Raw genomic sequence first — 20,467 nt, 5'->3', positions numbered from 1 at the left:
TGGGAGATAGGGGAGTGAATTGCAACAGCCAGATATTGAGTGGAAACCGCCTGAGGGTGTGGGAGCAATGACCAGGGGAACTGGTGGGACTGGAGATGCAGTGTGTCTGTGTGTGGTGAGCTTGGAGCTGCCAGGAGTAGGGACACAAGCTGGTTGCTGTGTGTTAGGTGTAGGGACATTTATGTTGGCCGTGCCAGACACATCAAGGGAAGCCGCCTGTGTCGGATGTGCGCAAGAGCCCAAGATGGCCCTCCTCCCCTGGGTAACTTCAAAGTGCAGTCCTCCTGCTCTGTTTGAAGGTATCTGCAGGCTGTTCAGCCCTGGATAGGGGTTCCTTTGTGGAGAGGCAATCAATTAGCCTGAGCTCCATTTGCATCTTCCAGACTGGACTGACCTGCACAGTGTCTGAGGCAGTCCTTTATCCTCACTCTCTCTTACCTCACTGGCACTCTTTCTGTATTGTCTATATCCCCCATGGACTCTTCTCCCAGATCATAGCCCCATCTAAGTTCTGTCTACTCTGCATAGACACAATGCTGGGAGTGTCAGGGAGACCTCAGCCAGAGTCAGAATCCATTGCTTACTTCTGAGCTTTTCCTACCCACAGGATCTGAACCTGTTCTATCCTATCCCTCCAAGAGAGGAGTGCTGCCTCCAGGCTACATTCCTCCATTGGAACTTGTTTCTGTCATGATTTTATCTCCAGAGAAATAGGCTCTCAAAAAGACCAGGGTCACATCTTTCTTGTTGGTGGCAGGATAAGTTCCAGGGGGATTTAACTCTGCTCCTGGCAGGGCAGGCACATCTTCCCTTTCCTTACACTTGACATCAAAAAATTATTTCTGGATATGAGCACCCACATCTTCATACCTCAAGTTACAGTGTGCCAGACCCCCTGTGAAGGTCATCCTCCAGGTCCAGAGATAAGACCACCCCTCTGGCCTCCCTTTGCAGATGGAGCCATTTTTTTATGTGTCCCTTAGCTTATCCTGGCTCAGTCACACCCCTAAGTGTTATCCTGCTCCTACCTCTTCCCTGGCCAGGGAAGATAAACAAAATTTTGTTCTCTAGGGATCACAAAAGCACGACATCTTCCCTTGGGTCAAGACAGAGCACTGGGAAGGTCTTGATTTCCTCATCTATTTCCCTGCTGACAGACAAACCCAGGGTGAATTTTGCAGTACTGTGCCCAGGAAGGAGGTTTCAGCATCCTGGGGAATGTTGGCTCCTCCAGACCTCAGGCACAGTGGGCTTTGCAGGGTGTGGTGAGTGCCAGCCTGGGAAGAGGGGTGTCCCAGCCATGCCCAGCCTGGGCCCAGGGGCCATGGGGCAGGCCACTTTCTGCCATGTAGAACCCATACCTGGTGCAGAACCCATCCCTCATGCACACTGCAGCACCTTCCAGGCCTGGCTTGTATCCCAGGTGACTCCAGGAGGGCAAGGGTCACCTCAGAGGTGGTTAAATGGCAGCTGCAACTGAATTAGCTGGGTGTAGAAATGGGTTTTAAGAGGGAAAAAAGCTCTTCCCACTCCCATGTTCCCCCAGCAGTGGTGGCAAGTCTGGGCACAGGAGAAGAAGGCCAGGTCTGATCACCACAAACAACCTGCCCTTTTTCTAATCTGGTACCATTGCAGGTATCTTTATCCTCTATGAGCAGAGTACCACTCATTTGAGATAGATGCAACATTAATATTTTTAGTTTATTTAGGTTAATTTAGATGGTTACACCTGAACATCAAAATACCTTCTCTGACAGCTGCCAGCATGATTTGAAGAAGCAGAAGGAGTTTAAAAAGAATGCATTCCTGTGGACTGCTGCTGTGTCTAATTCCTTTTTCAACAATTTCTGCATTCTTTGGGGACTAAAATGTCCCTTCTCCAAACCTGTTGTCAGATGTAGGCATCTTAAGACACCCAGAGGAGTCCACCAGTCCAGACTGGTGTCCCTTCATCACAATCATTGACCTGGGCCAAGGTCACCATAAAGGAAAGGGCCTCACAAAAAAGCTTCTTTGATCACCTGAAACTGAGCTGGAGATGAGGATACCAAGAAATGTGATAATAGTGGGGTAGAAGTGAGGAAGGTTACCTAAAAATTAGCTTGGAGTAGGTTAGTCAGAGTAGCACCCAAAGACTTATGGAGTATGCAAATGTAGAGCAAGCTGGGCTTGGCTGTGCATTTCTAAATAATGGCACACATCAGGAAGTGTTTATATCAGTCTCATAATCTTGGCTGGATGAGTGACAGTCAAGAGAGCCTTTTTCTGTTTTGGGGAGCACCTCAGATGGGCATTCCCTCCTACCCGGGTATTTAATTCTGGTTGACTTGATGCTTACCATACAAGGAGGATTTACACCAGTCCAATAATGCAAAAAGCATTTTCCTACACAGCTGGAACTTTCTTTAAGCATGGAAATAAGAAGTCACCCATTAAGGAGTACTATTTAAAATGTGATTTATTTGTAGTATTTAAAGTACTTAGGTACAAGATTATTTGTTCTGCAAGAAAATCTACTTTCCATACATTTCCTCTGCTTTTAAAATGCTGAACATTTAATTTTTTCTCATCTGTCTTGCTGAGCAGCCATGCTATGCTACTTTGGCTGGAGCTATTGCTCATTTAAACCTGCATTAAAGGACAGAGAATCAGACATGTGGCATCAATATTCTCTAACTATTCCACTTGCACATAAAAGAAAATCATGAATCCTGAGCTCTCAATATCACTACAGAACTACTGCTGCTGTCATTCAAGACAGAAGCAGAGGAGCTTGGAAGGCTGTCTGAGGATTAGTTTGAAAGACTTTACCCTTGGGATGAAATTGCCTCTTTGTAGCATACAGTTACCTCATGGTCCTATTATATTAAGAGATAAAAATATGGGCTACTTTCACACTGAAAATCCATGTCAAGTGGGATTGAAAGATCTAGAGAGACATTGTGATGAGAAAAAAAGAAATAAAAAGATACTGAGATAAAAAAGGTTACTTCAAAGCACCAAAATGATACCATTTTGCATAACTATATGTCTATTGAAAAGGGTTCCAGCTGGTATCCTTAAATTAATGTTATTACCCACCATATATATAATGAAAAGAACTGTATTTTCTATCTTCCTAAAGGATGATGCTTACATTAAAGCAGTATTGATTTTCAAACTATAAATATAAATTAGTACTATTACAGGTATGAGACTCATGGGCCTTCAAATCCCTCTCCATCTTTCAATCTTCTAACAGAAATGTGGCCCCTGAGCCATGTTAAGTGCCATGATGCAAAATTGCTTCAAGCTGGAAATGCAGTTCAGTTTCCCTTTGCTCCATTCTGCTGCAGTGTTCCAATGCTGAGTTCCCTCCTTCAACCAGGGAGCTACAAGGAGGCATTATACAATGTGGACCAGTCCAAGAGGGCAATTAGCTGATTTGAGTGAAATTTATTGGTTAAATACAGAAACAGCTTCCTGAACAGCAAAACTCTTCTCTCTCCATGCTCAGCCACTGAGTGAAGCTGGAGCCACCTTTGGTTCCATTTGCTGATTCAGTTGAGATATACTCGATTAAAGCTCAGATGGGCAGTGGAGATACAAAAAGGTATCGTTACTTAGGACCTGTCTTGAAAGATAATATGTTTGGGTTTGAATGTACTTAGACTGGGGCACAGCTGACCCAGGCTTTCCATGCCTTTGGTGGGGACTCAAGCCAAGATACAGTGAGTTAGGAGCTGGAAGGCTCGAACATCTTCAGCTACATTGTAACAGGCACTTCCTCTCATTTTCCAAGGTGCTGGTATCCACCTTCTAGGTTGTGAGACTAGAAAAATAAGAGACACCTCTCAGGAAAGGACATACACAGAAAAAATGTAGCCTTCACACATCAGCAATCCACCATGAGTAGCTGAGTATGCCTGTTAACAAAAATCTTCCCTTGTACCCTGAAAGGTGTAGAGTTCCAGACACATGGGAACCTTGGAAAACTGGGAGGCACTGAGTGGAGAGTGACTGTGAGAGAAGGCAAGGTAGATTACTCTGTTCATCTTTGACATCCCATCCCTGGTCCCAGACCTCACAGGAGCAGCACATTATGCTCTGCATGGTGAAGATCTCCTTCTGCTAACCTTTGGCACAAAACATATACAGACTTCCCCCAGGTTCCCAGGAATAAGGTCATTTTTATACATCAGTAAGAAAAAAATGGATTAGTGTCTGAAGGCCAGAAGAGTTGAGGGTCACCCATAGATGTCTGTTTATCTGTTAATCTCTAATAATTAAGATATATAACATAATTATTGATGCAGTTCACTGGAAGATAATATACTGAGGCTAGATCAAGACTGGCACTTGCACATCATAGCTTCTAGTCACTACATTACACCATTACAGCAAATCTTCATTTGATCTTCTGGAGGGCATTGCAAAGGATCCCAATCTCACCTGCAAAGGAAGTAATCAGGGCAGTTAATTCCAGAACAAGTCCATTTCTAACACTCCTGTATGTTTTTTACCCTTTATATCCACTCTCTTAAAGAATAAGGTGAGCACAGAAGTGCTAAATTGGACACGTTTATTAGGGTCTTACTAGAGCTAGGTCTGCAGAGTCATCCCTTTGCCTTATTAGCCATAGGCTGGCTCACAGGCTGGCTCGCAGGATCAGAGGAGCTGGCTCTTAGCAGGCTAGTCAACGTGAGGGGGAAAATACGGTCAAAGCCATGCTTCTCCTCCACTTCCTTACTGAAAACAGCTAGGATCCACCTCAAGGCCATCTGCCATTTCCTAGCATCTCCCCCAAAACTGGGTTTTTCAGATTTAGCAAGTTATAGTGAAATGGAAATGCTTGTTGAAGCTTGGCTAGAATTGGGAAGTAATTTTTTCATGAGAAAGGAGATGTGTGCTGCCTTATCTTGGATAGGCTCAGAGCATTAAATGCAACCAGATGGAATTCGCCTTGTGGTTCCTATTTCTGACCCAAGTTTTGAGGAATTCAAGGTAACAAATGTACAATTCCTTACTATTGATCGTGTCAGCTAAGTTCTTCAGCTGCTTTGCATTGTCCAAGACTTCAATCCTCTGTGTGTAGGGATTATACCGAACAGAGAAAGGACGAGGGATTGTTTGAGCAAATTTCCTGAGAGAAAAAACAAAAAATATACAGTTTATTTTTTTTTCACTAACTCTTTTCTTGGTGTGTGCATTTGTTGATTGTGGGGATAAGAAAATCTATGAGAGGAAATAACAGAAATTCCTACTGACTGATCTGAGACCTACAATGTTCTGCAACACACCTGAAACAGCATTTGTCCTTATCACCTCTGGTTTTTTTCTGAACAGGACTAAGATATTGGCATGGCAACACTGCTCTTAGTATATATATCTTAGTATATATGTGTATATATATATATATATATACATATAGCTATGTAGCAACTGGGATCTGCCAAACTTGAACAACTCATTTTCCTTTCGTTAGTGCAAAAGGTAGGAATTCTAATCCAAGTCTGGGTTTCTGGGGAATTAAGGTCAAGGTTCTACATCATCCTGGTGTGCCAAAGAGCAAGCAGACACCTAACTTCTGGCATGGTCTACCTCTTAAATTACCTGGTAGTTTGCAGGTAATTTAAGAGCTAGATGATAGTTAATTGAGTGAAGCAGCATTCTCTGTTGCAAAATAGTTAATTCCATGTCGGAAGCATTAAGATTTTGGTGTCTTGGGAAAATATTAATTTGCATAACCACAGAACTGCGGAAAGAAGGGCCCTGAATGGGATGAGATGGTCAGAGCTATTGTTCTAGGCTCCTTGTAGACCCCAGCAGGATACTGGCTTATATATCTGCTTTGGATTACTGCAGTTATTGCTGAAAGAGGAAGGAAAGCACGCAGGAGTTGATTATGGAGCCCCACTACACAGACTGTGACTCAGCAGGGTAAATCTCATATGCCCAGAACAGTGCAATATGCTGGATGCCACCCCCACAAAGCTTCTTCAGTTTAAACCTTATTATTAACCTTATTAAGGACATTGTCTCAAACAGGACTCAGTATGAACAGGCCACAAGGTGTGACAGTGAGAAAATATTACGTTGGTTATGATGAATTTAGCAGCATCGGTCTCGTTTTTCTAAGAGGAGAGATCACATTAGAAGATGGCTTTCCTAAATCTCAGCTGAAGGTAAGATCCCAATTAGAAGATGAATGCCTTAAGCTGTCAGTGTCAGAATAGTTTTTCAGAAAGGTATTCTGTTACCGACAAACACACATGTCCAGATGCAAGCCTCTAACACGGGCGCTGGACCAAACCCCAGAACTTCTATTTCAATTTAACCGCTTTTTTTCAATTTGGTCACTGAAGCAAATAAAAAAAGCTCCAAGATATTTTGTTGCAGCTAAGTGAGGCAGCATTTTCCACTTCCTCAAGGACCTTGCTACTCAGGGATGCATACAGAGAAGGCAGAAGCTGTGTGTAGGATAATAATAGCACAGCCCAGAATAGAAGGCCATCTTTCCCAGGTATTTCCCTAGAGAAAAGGGCACAAGGAAAAGCTCCAGACTTATGACAAGTGAGGAAGCAGCAGGGGAGAGAGCTAGGAAGACCTCAGATCTGGGGAGCCTGAGGTAGCAGAATATCTTGGGATGCAGAACAATTTATCTTTGAATGGTAGAAAGATAAAGGACTGCAGGTCTGGGACAAGGCTGTGTGTGGCATTTCCAAGTGAAAAATAAGTTGAGTGTGAACCAAGGCTAGCCCCTAGTGGTTTGACTAACACCCAGAAACATGGTAGTGTGTTGGTGTTTTAACACGAATAGAAATGCTGTCAAGGTGAAAACCAAGCTGAACCCCAACAGGCTGAGCCATTCCTGTTCCAAGAATCAGAACTGAACCTGGACATAATTTCAGAGGAAAAGGAGTAGATACAAGATTTTTTTTTTTTTACAAGAACTGGTAATTCTTTGATGGTAAAGTTACTTGGTTTGTATTAATTAGCCAGATTTGACTTTAAATGTCAGTATCACTGCAACCGAACAGATAAATATTTTTTGTTGCATTTTGGTTAGACAAATGAAGCTCTTAGTTACACTAAGCACAAATTCTTGGTTTCATGCATAAGGCATATTAATGTTACTACTCATTTTTGCCCAAGATTCTGAGGATATAAAATGTTTATTATCTTTAAGCATTGCACAGATTTTTCTAATGCCTCTCAAACCATGATTGTCAACCCAAGACCCTTTATGGCAATGAGATCCACTGTAATTGCAGCAGACAAGAATAGGTTCTTCTCTGGAATGACTGGAGTACCTTAGCTTTTCTTTTGCATCTTTAAAACTTTCAGCAACATAGTAGACAGGCTGGAACTCAGTAACACAGTACTTCTGCACAGAAGTCTTCTCCAGGACAAGAGGCTGAATCTCAGGCTTACTTGATAAACAATACTATGAACAAAAAGGAAAGAGATTTATTTCAGTGTAAGAGTGTTTGAATGTTCTGTGAAATAAATAAAGAGCAACTCCATTTCAGACAGGGAAGAGTTGCTCCTGTAGTATACAGTGATAATGTCACTTACTGGGAAAGAAGGAGGTGTGAGTTCCCTGTGTCTCCATACACCTACACATTTATCAGAGCTTTACAATGAAGTACTACATTTCATCCTACTTCTGTGCACAAAGTATGAAGCAAAACCAAAGATCTGAAGACATTCAGAAAAGGAATTTGAATAATTATAAACATATTTGAAATATTTTCTAGAACACACCTGCAGCTCCCCAAATGAAGACAGCAGCCCTGCACCATAAGCCTTGAGGGAATCTCCTTCCTTACAAAGTCCAAACTCAACTGTAAACCAATATACCTGGAAAGAAAATGAGACAGAAACTTATAATTGCTTGATAAAAAGTCATATGTGTACACCATTTATTTGAATACATTTAGAGTTTTCATTTCTATATAAGATTATGTTGTGTGTCAAATTCAAGTGTATAAATGCAATAAATGTCCCTTCAGACTGAAATTCTTCTCCTGGGAGAAACAGGGCTTTAGATTCTCTCTGCCTGAGAATCAGTTCAGTTCCATGGCAAACAAAGTTGTGTTTTACTGTGCTTATCTTTGTCAGCAAGAGCAATGAAATTGTGGCAATAAAGCTTTATTTTAGCTGGCCAACCCAGTGGAAGTTTGAATCTTATTTTAGAAAAGTTTGACTCCTGCTTCACACAGGGCATCTGACTGCAGCAGTGTTGTTGCTGGAATAGGGAAGGAAGATGGAGAGTGGCCAAATTTGACTCCTGGGTCTGTCCTTTTCAAGGCATACCTGCCCTGGCTCAGAAGAAACTACCCCATCCATCAGAAGTGTCAAAGCTGGTGGAATTCTTTGCCCAGGTGGCCCCCATTTGGCACTGGGGGCTCTAATCTCAGAGCAATATCCCCAGTTTTATTCAAAGTTTGCAGCTCTGGGTCTCAGTAGTCTCAGAGTAGCTATCCAGGTGATCTATGCTGACTACAGAGGATGGTGCCTGCCTGGCAAAGTGGAAGAGATGCTTGAAGGTGAAACAACTACAGAAGCTGCCTCTTGAAATTTCCTCTGGGGATGAAGCAACATATAATCTTTTCTTGCCCAATATGTTTGTGCTGGAGGAAATCTTGTTTGGGCTTCTGTGTTTAATCACAACTGTCACTTTGAATAAGGGGTGCCAAAGCTATTTTCCTTTAGTGCAACTGTTTCAGGGTAGGGTTTTCCAATCACAGTCTTCACTCTGATCCCATTCAGCTCTATGGGAGTTCTACCAGTGACTTCAGTGGCAGCAGAATTAAGACAACACAGGGCGCTTTGGAAAATTGAGCCCTCATTTATTAAATTACCGTAGCAAGTTTCTCGATGAAATCATCTGGAGCTCCCAGAGATGCCAGTCCAATTTCCTGTAACAATAAACCATTATTCTTCAATCTGTTTATTGCAAACATTCTTCCTGCCCCCTCTTATGTAATTGCTCAGATTTTAAATGTTACCACTGCTTACTACCACACACAAATGTTTACAGGACATGTTCCTATCATGCAAGATCAATTTTAAACCAGAAATCTCTCCAAAAATGAACAAAGGATCTTGTCCAAATGTCATTTAAAAGGCATGATCCTTTGTGCCTGGTACAAAGCCCATTGAGGTCAAATAAAATTTTCCTCTTGCTTTGACAGGCTTTTGATCAATTCTACAATGAACATCTAAGAGAATGATAGGGACAAAAGGAGGCAAATCAATCACACCTACACACCTTAAATATTTCTCTTTGTTTTGATGGGTCCTGATTAAAGGAGATTTCCTGAAGCCTTGAATGAGCTATTTTTTTTCTGAATGAATGACAGGGCATGATTTGAAAGAGCTTATTCATACCTTGGGAGCTAATGGAGATTTTTTCCAGGATGCATGCAATGGTTGGATTCAAAAGACAGACACATGAAATTAATATAGCCAGGTTCATTTCTTGATTTGCTCTAGTGAAGACTGCATAGTGCAAAAATCAGAGTGCTCCCCCCACACACAGCAAAGGCATTATCACCATGTCAAATCCTAGGAAGCCAAGGTACAGTAGGGCTCATCCAGAAGGAAACACCAGTTCTGGGAAAGGGCAAAGCCTAAAGGCAATACTGAAAACTTACTAACTAGATCAAACTGACTTTTTTCTTTTGAGATGTTACATCAAGCCAGCCAGCCAGCCTGCCTTCCTTCCTTCCCTCCCTTCTCTTCTTTCCTTTCTTTTTCCTTTCCTTTCCCTTTCCTCCTCTCCCCTCCTCTCTTTCTTTCTCTCTTTCAGTCTGTCAGCCTTTCTGTCTTTATTCCTTTCTCTGTGTATTTCCATGTTTTCTGGTAGGATGCAGCCAAAAGCTTACTGCTTCACCAGGGTTTGGCTTCTTTTCCAGGGACATTAACACTACTAAAAACAAATCTCCTCTCCAGCCTTCTGCCATGCTTACAGCTGAGACAGTTCCTCACTCAGCCTAAATGTTGCTTCAACAGAAAACAAAACAAAATCTCCACTTTCCCTAACATTTGAAGATCATGGCGAGGTGATAATCCATCTGACTCCTGAGCTATATGATTTTACTCAGAAGGATCACCATCTGCAGGAAGGCTTTAAAATGATGGCTTCACAGGGTCTGTCAAAAAGCAACTCACACAAAATTATGTTTGGAGTTGGACTTTATGATTTCACCTACGTGAATTGCGTCCAGATTTCAAGCAATAAATAACCCACCTCAGCCACGCTTATACAGTATGCTTAAAGGTGAATCTGCACCACCCTTCACAGCTCTTGGATCATCCACTGAATTACTGTGTGTTTAATTATAGAAATAATATAACCACTGAATAACTTACCTGGGAAAACTGAGCAAAACTGGGATCAGCAAAAAGAGGTACATGTCCTAGCAGCTCATGACAAATATCACTGCAAGAAAACATGACATCTGAATAACTGTGATTCAGGAAAAGTCCAGCAATGCTGGAAGAATGCCCTAGAGCCAGCACACAGTCAAGAGCGCAGTGCATTTGCTCCTACCAGCAGATATCATTCACAGGAAAACATTTTGCTCTGAAACTATTCTTGTGGAAATGCTTGCAAACCCCAAGGTTTTCTGCTTTTGCATCATACATCCCCCCAGCAGCAGGGATTGTTAGATTTTTCAAATACAGAGAAGTGATTTGGTGAGATGGAAAGGGGAAGGGGATAAGATGTCCAAAAAAGGCCTGGAAGACCTTTTTTGAATTAAAAAAGGAAGAGAAAAGTCTGTGGAAGACATTTCAGCCTGGCATGATGACAGTGGGGTAAATGAAAGCAGGAAAGAAAGTCAGGAGAATCAAAAATAAAAAAAAGAAAGGGGAAGAGTTTGTGGAAAGTAGGAAGCGAAAAAACAAGAAAGATTTGCAACAATATGAAGCAGAATAAGAAATCTGGTTTTTAAATGGCAACTGGAAAAGGACAATGGACAGGGACAGAGAGAAACACTCCAAAATGAAAAAGAGATGGGTCCAATGGTCTGGGCTCCTCCTATCTTACTGCCAGAAGCTTGCTTGCAACAGGCTGAGTCCTTGCTGCACTACTTGGGTGCCAATAGCTTAGCTAAGTGCCCTTGTACACTGCTCTCTTGCATCCCAGACACCACACAAGCAGGTCTTCAGTAGCAAAACTATCTCATCTGCCCCAGGAGAACTTGTAGCATTGGATGCAGATTGTTAAGCAGACTAGAAAGGCTCCATAAATGTTTCCAGAAGAGAGCAGTCCCTTGGCTGCTCTCCCTTAGCCCTGTTCCCAGGAGTGCTGCAGAGTCCCAGGCAGTTATTCCCAGCTGGACTGACCCTGCTGTTGGTGTGCTGCAGCTTGACACCCTTCGTGTGCCAGAGTACTCACGGCTCTGGGGTGTACATGGGCTTGGAGGCGTGGCGGATGTACTGCGTGGAGTGGAACACTCGGAACGCCAGCCCAGCCAGGAAATCCCGAGACGAGAGCAAGCCTGCAACAGGACGCAGCCGAAACCCAGTGCAGCCTGAAGGGACAGAAAGAGAGCATCTTAAAAACAGCTGATGTGTTTGATTTATCCTTATCCAGATTCCTTACAGTAGGAAAAGTTTGTTGATGGTTGGTTTTTTTTTGTTTTCTTTTTTTTTTTTTTTTTTTAATCTCCTTATGTTAAATAGAGTTAAATTGCAGGCAATTTTCTGCCCAGGTATACCACCAGCATAGTATTTGAGCATCTGTCCCATTGTATCCCCAGAAGCATTGGAGAAGGACCTAGGACACAGCCTAAGTGATGTGCCCAAACATCACAGGGAGCCTTTGATAAATCAGGGATTGCTCTTCCTCCTCTGGAAGCACCACTTCCTCTGATAGCTGTGGCCTTTCATTTCATTTGGTTCTTTTAGGTGCTTTAAACTTACTCTGCAAGAAATTTGAAATATCTTCAAGCTGGGGAATATTGTCCTCCCTGTAGCCACAGTACTTCTCCAGCAGTGGGAACACGTGGTTGTGTTCATAGCAAGCATGAGTTGGATACAGACTCTTCAGCTCCCTGAAGACAGTGCCCCAAGTTTTCTTTTCTTCTTCCGTATAGGTGACACGAGGAATAGGTTGGCCACTAGAAAGTAAATGGATACCCTCAATAGCAGCCACAGAAAATGTCCTATGCCATCAACATGCTCTTTGTCCTTTCCCACTTGCCATTTTCAAAACAGTTTTCTTATTCTGCTTCATGTTGCAGCTTTACTAGGACTGGCCAGGAGCTGCTGGTGCAGGAGGGGAGATGTTTTTGGGCTGGCACACAGGTACAAAAGGAGCCTCACTTGTCCTTAGGCACTGGCTGGAAAGGACTCTACCAACCTTGGCTGAGATAATGGCCTTTAGACAGCTCCTTGCATTATTATGGTAAAAATAAATCAGTGCTTATTTGTCTTTTAGAGGTGTTCTTCTAAAAATACATGCTTGCTGTTTGTTTCAATTTATTTTTTCTTTCTTGATATGAAGGAGCTGTTTTACTTCTTGCTCTAGTGAGCATTATATTAATGTTTTCTGTAAAAACATGAAACAATCAGCTCCATAATACTCTGTTGCAGTGGCAGAGAAATTCTGATCTGTGCTCTGTGCTGTAACACACGCAGACTCCAGCCAGTTTGACTTTTTATAATTGTAAGGAGCAATTATGAGTTAAATCCCACCCTCAGGCCTCCACGTGCGTAGCTCATGTTGAAGGAGTTATAGCCGCAAGCAATGCAGTTTGGCCTCCTGTGAATAACCAATTCCTTAGCAATAATGTTAAGGCCATAGGTGAATCCAGCAGCTTTGAAAAATCAAAGGGGTTTAAGTAACTTAATAGGGTTAACAACAATGCTGGAACAATGCTGAAGCTTTCCAAGCCCCAGAGACCCATTGTTAAACTCTTGATGACACCTCACCATCTCCCACTTTCTCATTTTTATCTTGAGCCTCAGGGCAGTTCCTCTGGAGAGCCATCACTTTCTGTCTCTCTGTATCAGCTCTCCTTGATCTGTGGAGCTTTAAACATCATGTTGAATTATGAGGATTGCTGGGGGATTTTTGTTCCTATAGGACTCCTAAATAATCCTCAACCACCTTCCAGGGCTACTGGGGGAAGCTATGGCTTAAAAACCCTTCAAATTTCAATTTAAAAAAAAACCTAGGGATCAATGGGACCAGAAGCAAAGTAAGGCAGAGGGAAGAGCCAAGCTAAAAGCAAAGAAAAGAGAAGTCAGGGAAATTGAGCATTCAACAAAAACAGTGGGTAAATCTATCATGAGAGGAGGCAAAAAAGCAAAGGCAAAGTAGAGGCAAACAGCACAAAGAAAGAGGACAGTACAGATGCAAAAGAAGGGATACAGAAAAGGATTAAATTAATGTTAGAAAGAACACAAGGCAAGCAACCACTGACCCATCTCACTGTTGCAGCTGGGTAGCACCTTCACAACTCAAGAACCCTTTCCTTTTCAGTGAAGCCTGATAATTTTGGTTGTGCCTCTCCTCCTATCCATTTCTCTGTATCTTCTGTGGGATATTTAAAAATGGTCATTAGATCTGTACATATCTGGACACAAAAATCTTATCCAAATTTTCTAGGTATAAACTGGGCTTCTGACTTTTTTCAACTGACATTTTGTACTTTCCATCAACCAGTCCAATTTTGTCTCTCCTTTTGTGATTACAATATTAACTCTTTGGCTCGGGGGCTATCTTTTGCTCTTGCGCAAATTGTAGCCCAAAATTTACAATAGATATTAATTTTTCTTTGCAAACACAGTTTTTACCAGTCCCAGCAAGAATAAGGCCCAGTAGTACCAATCTGTACATGTGAGTGTCTCTGGGAACAGAATTTTTCCTCCTCCAGATCTGATCATTGAAAACAATCAAATAAGCCTGTTCTAACTGAATTTATCATCTCTTATTAATTTATTTTTCTTAGGAAATGAAAGCCTAAATTACTGATTGCAGCTGGATTAGACATGATAAAAGTAGGGTAACAGACACTGGATTAGCATCAGAACCATATGTTATTCATTATTTTAATAGTGTATGCAGATCCTGCTTTAATGTTAATGATAGGCACTCCTCCCCCAGCCCTGGTTTAATGGGGAATACCAGATTTATTCAATGCTCAGGTCTTTATAGCAGCAACAGTCTGCTCCTCAATTAGACAACAAAGCTGGGAAAGAGGGGACTTGTAGGGAGAGAAGTGAGATGACGTCTCTTCTGAACGTGTGCCTGGAACAATTTACCTTTGTTTTGCTGTGATTTGGGGATAAATGCATGAACAGGAAGATTTAAACACATGTCAGAGAAAAGCCAACAAACAGGAGGATGCTTGTGGAAAGGCAGGGATAGCCAGCAGGATAAGCACCCTAGGAGAGGGTAGGAGATGAGGGCTTTCTTTGCTCCCATGCAGTGGGTACTCACTGTCTGTAGTTGTAGGCGATGTCCGCAAACTCCTTCCTCCGGGCCCGGTACACAGGATCTTTGAACCCCTGAAGCGAAACAGCAATGGTCAGTCCACGCAAAATGGTCAGTAAGTGCAAAAGGTGAAAAGCCTTCCTCCCAGTGAGGAGGCATGGCTGGTGCATCCAAGAAGTGCAGCAAGGTCAGTGGAAAAGCTGCCTCGGTTCTGCCAGGCTCCACACAGCCAGGGCAGCGCTCCTTCCTGGGCTGCAGAGACGCTGAGCAGCCACTCAGCCACAGTCTCTCACACCATTGCCCCCCAAGTCCTTTCTTTTTCTCACTTCCACTTCCCATAAGATAGGGAAACTTGTTCCTTTACAGCAACAACAAGATGCTCCTGGCAAGAGCAGCCCAGAATTATCAGTACTTGGATAACCATGCCCTTCTGGTTTCCCTTGAAGCTTGTTGCTGTCCCTGGCACAGCTGGGCTGCTCTAGAGAAACAGAATCAAACACATTAGAAACACATTCATCAACTCAATCGGACCTTTTAGGCAGATTTTCAGAATGAACCACACTTAAAAGTGCTCATTTTTCAAACTGCTAAAGGATCAGTAGTCACTTAGCAGGCCAAAAAACCCTATTTGTAGTAAAAATTCAACCATTTGAAGGCAATTAATGACTACAAAGAACGTCTAATAGACCTTGTGGCTGGGAGCTTGACCTTTACAGCTAATTAGCAATAAAACCAAGGATAAGAAATAAAACCTCTAAATCTTCATCTGGGATAACCATTCGCCCACCCCAATGTGCCTGCTGTTTAGACTAAAAGATCCTCAGAACCAGGAGTGCCTTCACCACTTGGAGTGCAGAAGTCCTTTCAAGCTAGATGCCCTTCTGCAGGGCAAAGAGAAACAGCTCCCCGGGCACTGCAGAAGCCCATAAATGCATCTCTTAGTGGTCCATGGCACATCTGGACTGTGTGGGGCCACAAAACACAGCCAACTATAGGAGGCAGCTGAAGTGGAGTGTAAATTCAAGAGTGTGAATCAAAAAGAGGTAGCCAGTGGCCAAAAAAATGCTCTGTCCAAGGTTAACCTGTCATAGAGGTCATTGTAATTAAATTCCATGCATCACTTAACTACTAAAAACACGGGCTCCTTCAATTTCTCTTTTTCTGCACTCTATGGACTGACACCTATTTACCCCAGCAGCTGGCTTTCTTTTATAAGGAAAAATTCACTAACTAATTCTAGGAACTGGAGGAGAGACACTTCATTCATTTTTATATATTTTGCTTTTCTTTTTTTTTTTTTTTTTCTTGGTTCTTTTTTCAAATACAATCTTGGTCTATTCCCACATGACACACAAGGGGGCCATTGGCTCAGTGTACCTCCTTTCATTCTGCCTCTCATATGACCACGGTGAACATCATGAATCATTGTACATGGTACATAAAACGTCTTGAATTAAGCAATAGGTAGTGAATGACTAATCACCCCATCTCAATTAAACTAATAGCAGCAATTTTTCGTGCATTGCATGTAATTTATTTATAATCACCCTATCTCAATTAAACTAATAGCAGCAATTTCTGGTGCACTGCATGGAACTCAGTGTGTTTTGACAAACGAAAGTAAGTAATTGTTTGCTTGGAGAGGGAATAGAGGCAGAAAATATTATTGTATCTGAACAAAAATGAAAAACTGCAAAACAATTTTTTATCAGCTAAGTCAACGAACAAAACTTTCTGATGCTACCATTTAAACCATAAACTTTTTGAACCAAGAATCTTTTCTTTTGTCACATCTCACCATAAAAGTACCATGTCAGATATAGCATCCACATAACAATACACTGAGCTAAATCATGTGTGGGTAATCAAGGACAAAAAAAAGTCTTTCTTTCTCTGGGCTATGATATGTTGCTTCTTTTTCTTGTTAGTGATACACAAAGTGAGCCTGAAATCACTACATCAGAGCCTCCTGGGAAGATTAGATGTGTCCTTGTGTAGCCCTGTGCTCTGAAAACCACTACAACTTTTAAGATCCCCTAGCATTTACTAAATTGTAGCAACCTTTGGTTTGATTTACTCCATAACGAGGGATTGGGCTGATTATAACCCTAGAAATGTGGTAGCCTTCTTGTCCTGTACCATGTGAGATTCAGTCTACTAGATCTGTACTAAAAGAGAGAAAATTTAAATTAGAGAAACATCAGTGCCAATAACAAGAAAAAAATCTAAAAATAATTCTTACAGGATGATCAGCATCCAATTCTGCTCCATAGCTTAGGATCTGATTGGCAAACCTGTCCAGCTCTTGGATACTTCTTGGGAACCACGGTACTGCAAAACAGGAAATAAATAGAGACTGGTATCCTTCTTTGTTACTTGATTTTTGGCCTTCTTCTAACATTTTCATCTTTTCATCATATATATAAAGAAATATAGGCAAGGGGCTAAATTCTTTCAATCCTTTTCCCCGTAGTAGGAAACAAGAACAAACCAAGCAAGTTGTCTTGAATTTGTGATTGTTTCACACTGTTGAAAGAATACAGAACATCAAGAGCATCTGAACCTTGGTGCAGAGCTGGCTGGTAATGTTTATGATTTTCTGTTTATTACTTCTGGTGTCTTGGCTTATCAAAATGGAGAAAACTTTCACAATAAGCCAGAATCATCCCCTTCAAAGGAATCACAAGAAATTCCACAACAAGGATAAAGAATTTTTGGACTGCCTGAAGCACTCTAAGACCTACTTGGTGGCCCCAGATGAGCTAGGATTCTGAAACAAAATGACAAATGGCATCCTAATACCTCAGACTAGCACTGCATCACTGTAGTCACTACACAATAATGCATTAACTTGATTCACTTTCTTGGTCTGGTTCTCTATTGCCTTGTAACTCATTCTACATACACTGTCTCAGGCACAGCCAGTGTGGGAGAAGGGACCATGCTGACCACACAGAGTGTAATGTCCATGTGACCCTCTCGTTACAAAAAACATAAGGTGAAGGATGAAGAAGAATCACAGCGATTTCCAGATGTGATGTGTTGAGATAAAAAAAGAGTAAGTCAAGCATCTTCATGGCAATTCAATACAAGGACTGGGCAGGGGCAGCCTCTATCAGTAAAAAGATTGCAATTCATTGAGGGATTTTCTTGTACAAATGGGTGATGCTTGCTCAGCCAGTGTTTGGAAAACAGCTGATTCCCTCTGTGCCTCTGCTCAGCTGGGAGCTCTGCTGCTGGGTCACACTGCCCCATCTTATTTTGGGGGCTGTGCCAAGTGAACCTGATCCTCGGCCAGCAGCTGCTGAATGAGTTCCCTGCAGTGCCTTGGTGATGGGGCTTATCCCAGACCTGATGGACCACCTGCAGGATAAGAGGATCTCTGTCTCTGGGACTATTCAGCTGTGCTTTGTGCCGAGCCTCACAGCACAGAGGGTGCTTGTGGCTCTGGGTTTCTGCGAGCCAAGAGGTGCTGGAGCAACAGCAGCTTTACAGGGCTCTCTTTGGGGTCCGCTGCTCAGCCCCAGGCAGAGAGAGTGCCCACTCCCTGCACTGCTGTCCCATCACCAGCCTGGCTCCATGCTGGGAGCCTTCACATTCTTTTGCAGCTGGCGGCTGCTGGCCAGGAAGATCCCGGGATGTCGGAGCTTTCCGGGATGCAGGGACCCGCCGCGGCTCTCACAGGTACCCCCGGCGGCGCCTCCCCTTCTCCCGCCCAGCAGAAGTGGGATTTGGTCCACCCTTCTCCAGGATGCGCACACTTCTCTTTGCCCTAAAAAACAGACCTGAGCAAGTCACTAGATGGCAGCAGCAGACCCAGGAAAGTCCCCAGATGGGTTTCTTTGCTGTTGGATGTATCGTTGGTTCTCTTAGTTGCTCCAGAAATATTTTCTCCCCTCGCTGTCAGAAAGTTTCCTGCACTTCCAACCCCTTCACTTAAATTAGTCACAGGGGGGAGTAGAGAAAGGTATGTTTGATCTATAGAGAGTGGTCACTACTTACACCAGGTCCTGCCCATTTTCTCTCTAGGTTTATTTCCTGGCTGTATCCTTGAGTTTTGTGTGATGGTGGGGAATTGCTTCACTGTTTTGTGCTTCAGACTCCCCACTACCAGCCTGGTAGGCACACTGGTGAATGGTTTTGTATTAGGCACTGGGGAAAAAGGCTGGCTGGCAGCCCCACAGCAAAGGATTTGTCATTGTTAGAGAGAAAACCACTCTTCTCAGGGATGCACCATGACCTGAAGGGTCCAGGCTGTGTAGAAAAATTGTTGGGGGCTGAAGTCTGCACTAGATTATGGCAGTGATTTCTGTAGTGCTTTGCTGGCCTGAATCAGAAAGGTCTATCTGGGCAGGGTTAGAACTATTGCTGACATACTTTCCATACTGACTTCCTTTCATTAAATCTTATTCTCAAGGTTGTGTTAGTATTTGGTGCAAACCTCATTAAAAACTCAAGGAAAAACCAGCTCCAGGCTGATGTGATGTCAGTCCTTAGTGTGGAGATGGGTGACTTGCTCTTTCCCTAAACAGGAGAAGCAACTTATCTTCCTGGCATGAAGTTCTAATCCTGCCTAACCAAGCACAAGAAGCAGCTAAACAAGAGCAGGTCTGAGCTTGCAGAGTTGGATGGAAGTGGCAGGCTGTGAAAGGGAAATCCCAAGGAGACTTAGTGCTGCTTGTACCAACATAAGTTATGTTGGGTCCTGAAAAGAGCTGAGCTTTCCTAGCTCTCATGGAAATGAGAATCAAAGACTCCGAGCACAGTTCTGGGGCAAACACTGCATGAAGTTCATACAGCATTCACATTGAGGGCCAGGGTGAAAAAAGGCTACTGGTGGGTCTTCTGCCTAGATTTGATATGCCAGGATGCTGTCCCCAGCCCTCCCAGAAACTATTCAAAAGATCAAATCAAATTACCCCCTGGCTGAATCTATCCCATATTTTGTTTGCAACATCCTCCTCCAGTCCATTTGCCAGACCGGCTGTCTGTCTGCACGGCCATTAATGAACTGTCAGGGCGAGCTCTTGCAACACTGGGCCTCTGTGAAGGTCTGGGGGGCAAACATGGGCTGATCAGTAATAAATATTGATTTGTCTGTAAGTGAAACAGCAGCATTTATGGGATGGTGCTGGACACCCAAGTGCTGACCAAATTACCGTGGGGTCAAATGCTGAGCAGAATGCTAATGAGCCATTTAAATGAGAGGCAGCAAAGCAGGGGCAGCGAGGACTTCTGCAGAATCCTCCACTTGGACCATTGTGAGGAGGGTCAAAGACAGGTTTATGCAATTTATAGCAGTTCAAGGCCCAGGTTTAGCCCTTTTTTAAACACTCTCAAATGCTCTGGCTAGCCTCAGGGCCTAGCAAACAAGGCCCCTACAGATCCTCAGCTCCCAGTTTGTTTCAGAAATGCAATAAATTGTCTGCATTTCCCTAATGCAGCAACAGAATAATATTTAATTATTTTTATTCATGGGCTCCAAGTAGACTGCAGCTACCATCTTGTTTCCAAAAGGAGCCGCTAGGAGATGCACTGTGTTTTTACAATGAATCTTTCCATGTACACAAAGAGCTTTTGGTGCAGCAGCTGCCAGCCCTTGTCATCTGAAGCTCCAAAGCTACATTTGGATTTAGAGCACTTTTCTGGTCTGCTCTCACCTAAAATCATGCTGTTGATCCAAATCTGATATTTGTAACTATTGGAATGTGTCAATTAAATGTTGCATTTAGTTAAGAAAAGATACTAAAAGCAGTTAAAGTGACCAAAAAAAAAAAAGAAATAAAAAAGAAAAAGCCATTCATTTATCCCTTGCCCAATAAATCACACACATACAGTGTTTAACACTGAGCTATACAGAAGGGACAGAACACAGAAATTTACTGAGTGCCCACAAAACAGTGCCCCAAGAATGGGACTGCGTACCTCCCACAGGAAACAGAAAAATAAGGTTTTTCTTTCTCAAATCATGAGCAGGAGAAAAATGAATCCTTTGTGGGGAAAAAATGACAGTATCCTAGGCTACAGCAAAAG

At 42.8% G+C, this 20,467-nt stretch overlaps 1 protein-coding gene across 1 annotated transcript in view; it reads right to left on the bottom strand.

The window, feature by feature from the left end:
* Nucleotides 1-3,562: 3,562 nt before the first annotated feature.
* Nucleotides 3,563-20,467, bottom strand: part of PAH (phenylalanine hydroxylase) — a 32,803-nt gene continuing 15,898 nt past the window's right edge. The window contains exons 4-13 of the mRNA XM_053942566.1: nucleotides 16,677-16,765; nucleotides 14,441-14,508; nucleotides 11,917-12,113; nucleotides 11,390-11,525; nucleotides 10,360-10,429; nucleotides 8,847-8,903; nucleotides 7,747-7,842; nucleotides 7,293-7,426; nucleotides 5,007-5,122; nucleotides 3,563-4,431 (exon numbers count right to left, since the gene is read on the bottom strand). Coding sequence (XP_053798541.1) covers nucleotides 4,388-4,431; nucleotides 5,007-5,122; nucleotides 7,293-7,426; nucleotides 7,747-7,842; nucleotides 8,847-8,903; nucleotides 10,360-10,429; nucleotides 11,390-11,525; nucleotides 11,917-12,113; nucleotides 14,441-14,508; nucleotides 16,677-16,765 — 1,007 coding nt within the window. The 3' untranslated portion in view covers nucleotides 3,563-4,387. The remainder of the gene's footprint in view (nucleotides 4,432-5,006; nucleotides 5,123-7,292; nucleotides 7,427-7,746; nucleotides 7,843-8,846; nucleotides 8,904-10,359; nucleotides 10,430-11,389; nucleotides 11,526-11,916; nucleotides 12,114-14,440; nucleotides 14,509-16,676; nucleotides 16,766-20,467) is intronic.

The sequence above is a fragment of the Vidua chalybeata genome, chromosome 5 (assembly GCF_026979565.1).
Source record: "Vidua chalybeata isolate OUT-0048 chromosome 5, bVidCha1 merged haplotype, whole genome shotgun sequence".
Classification (NCBI taxonomy): domain Eukaryota; kingdom Metazoa; phylum Chordata; class Aves; order Passeriformes; family Viduidae; genus Vidua; species Vidua chalybeata.
Note: the sequence above shows the minus strand (reverse complement) of the source record. Positions and strands in the feature narration are given on the sequence as shown.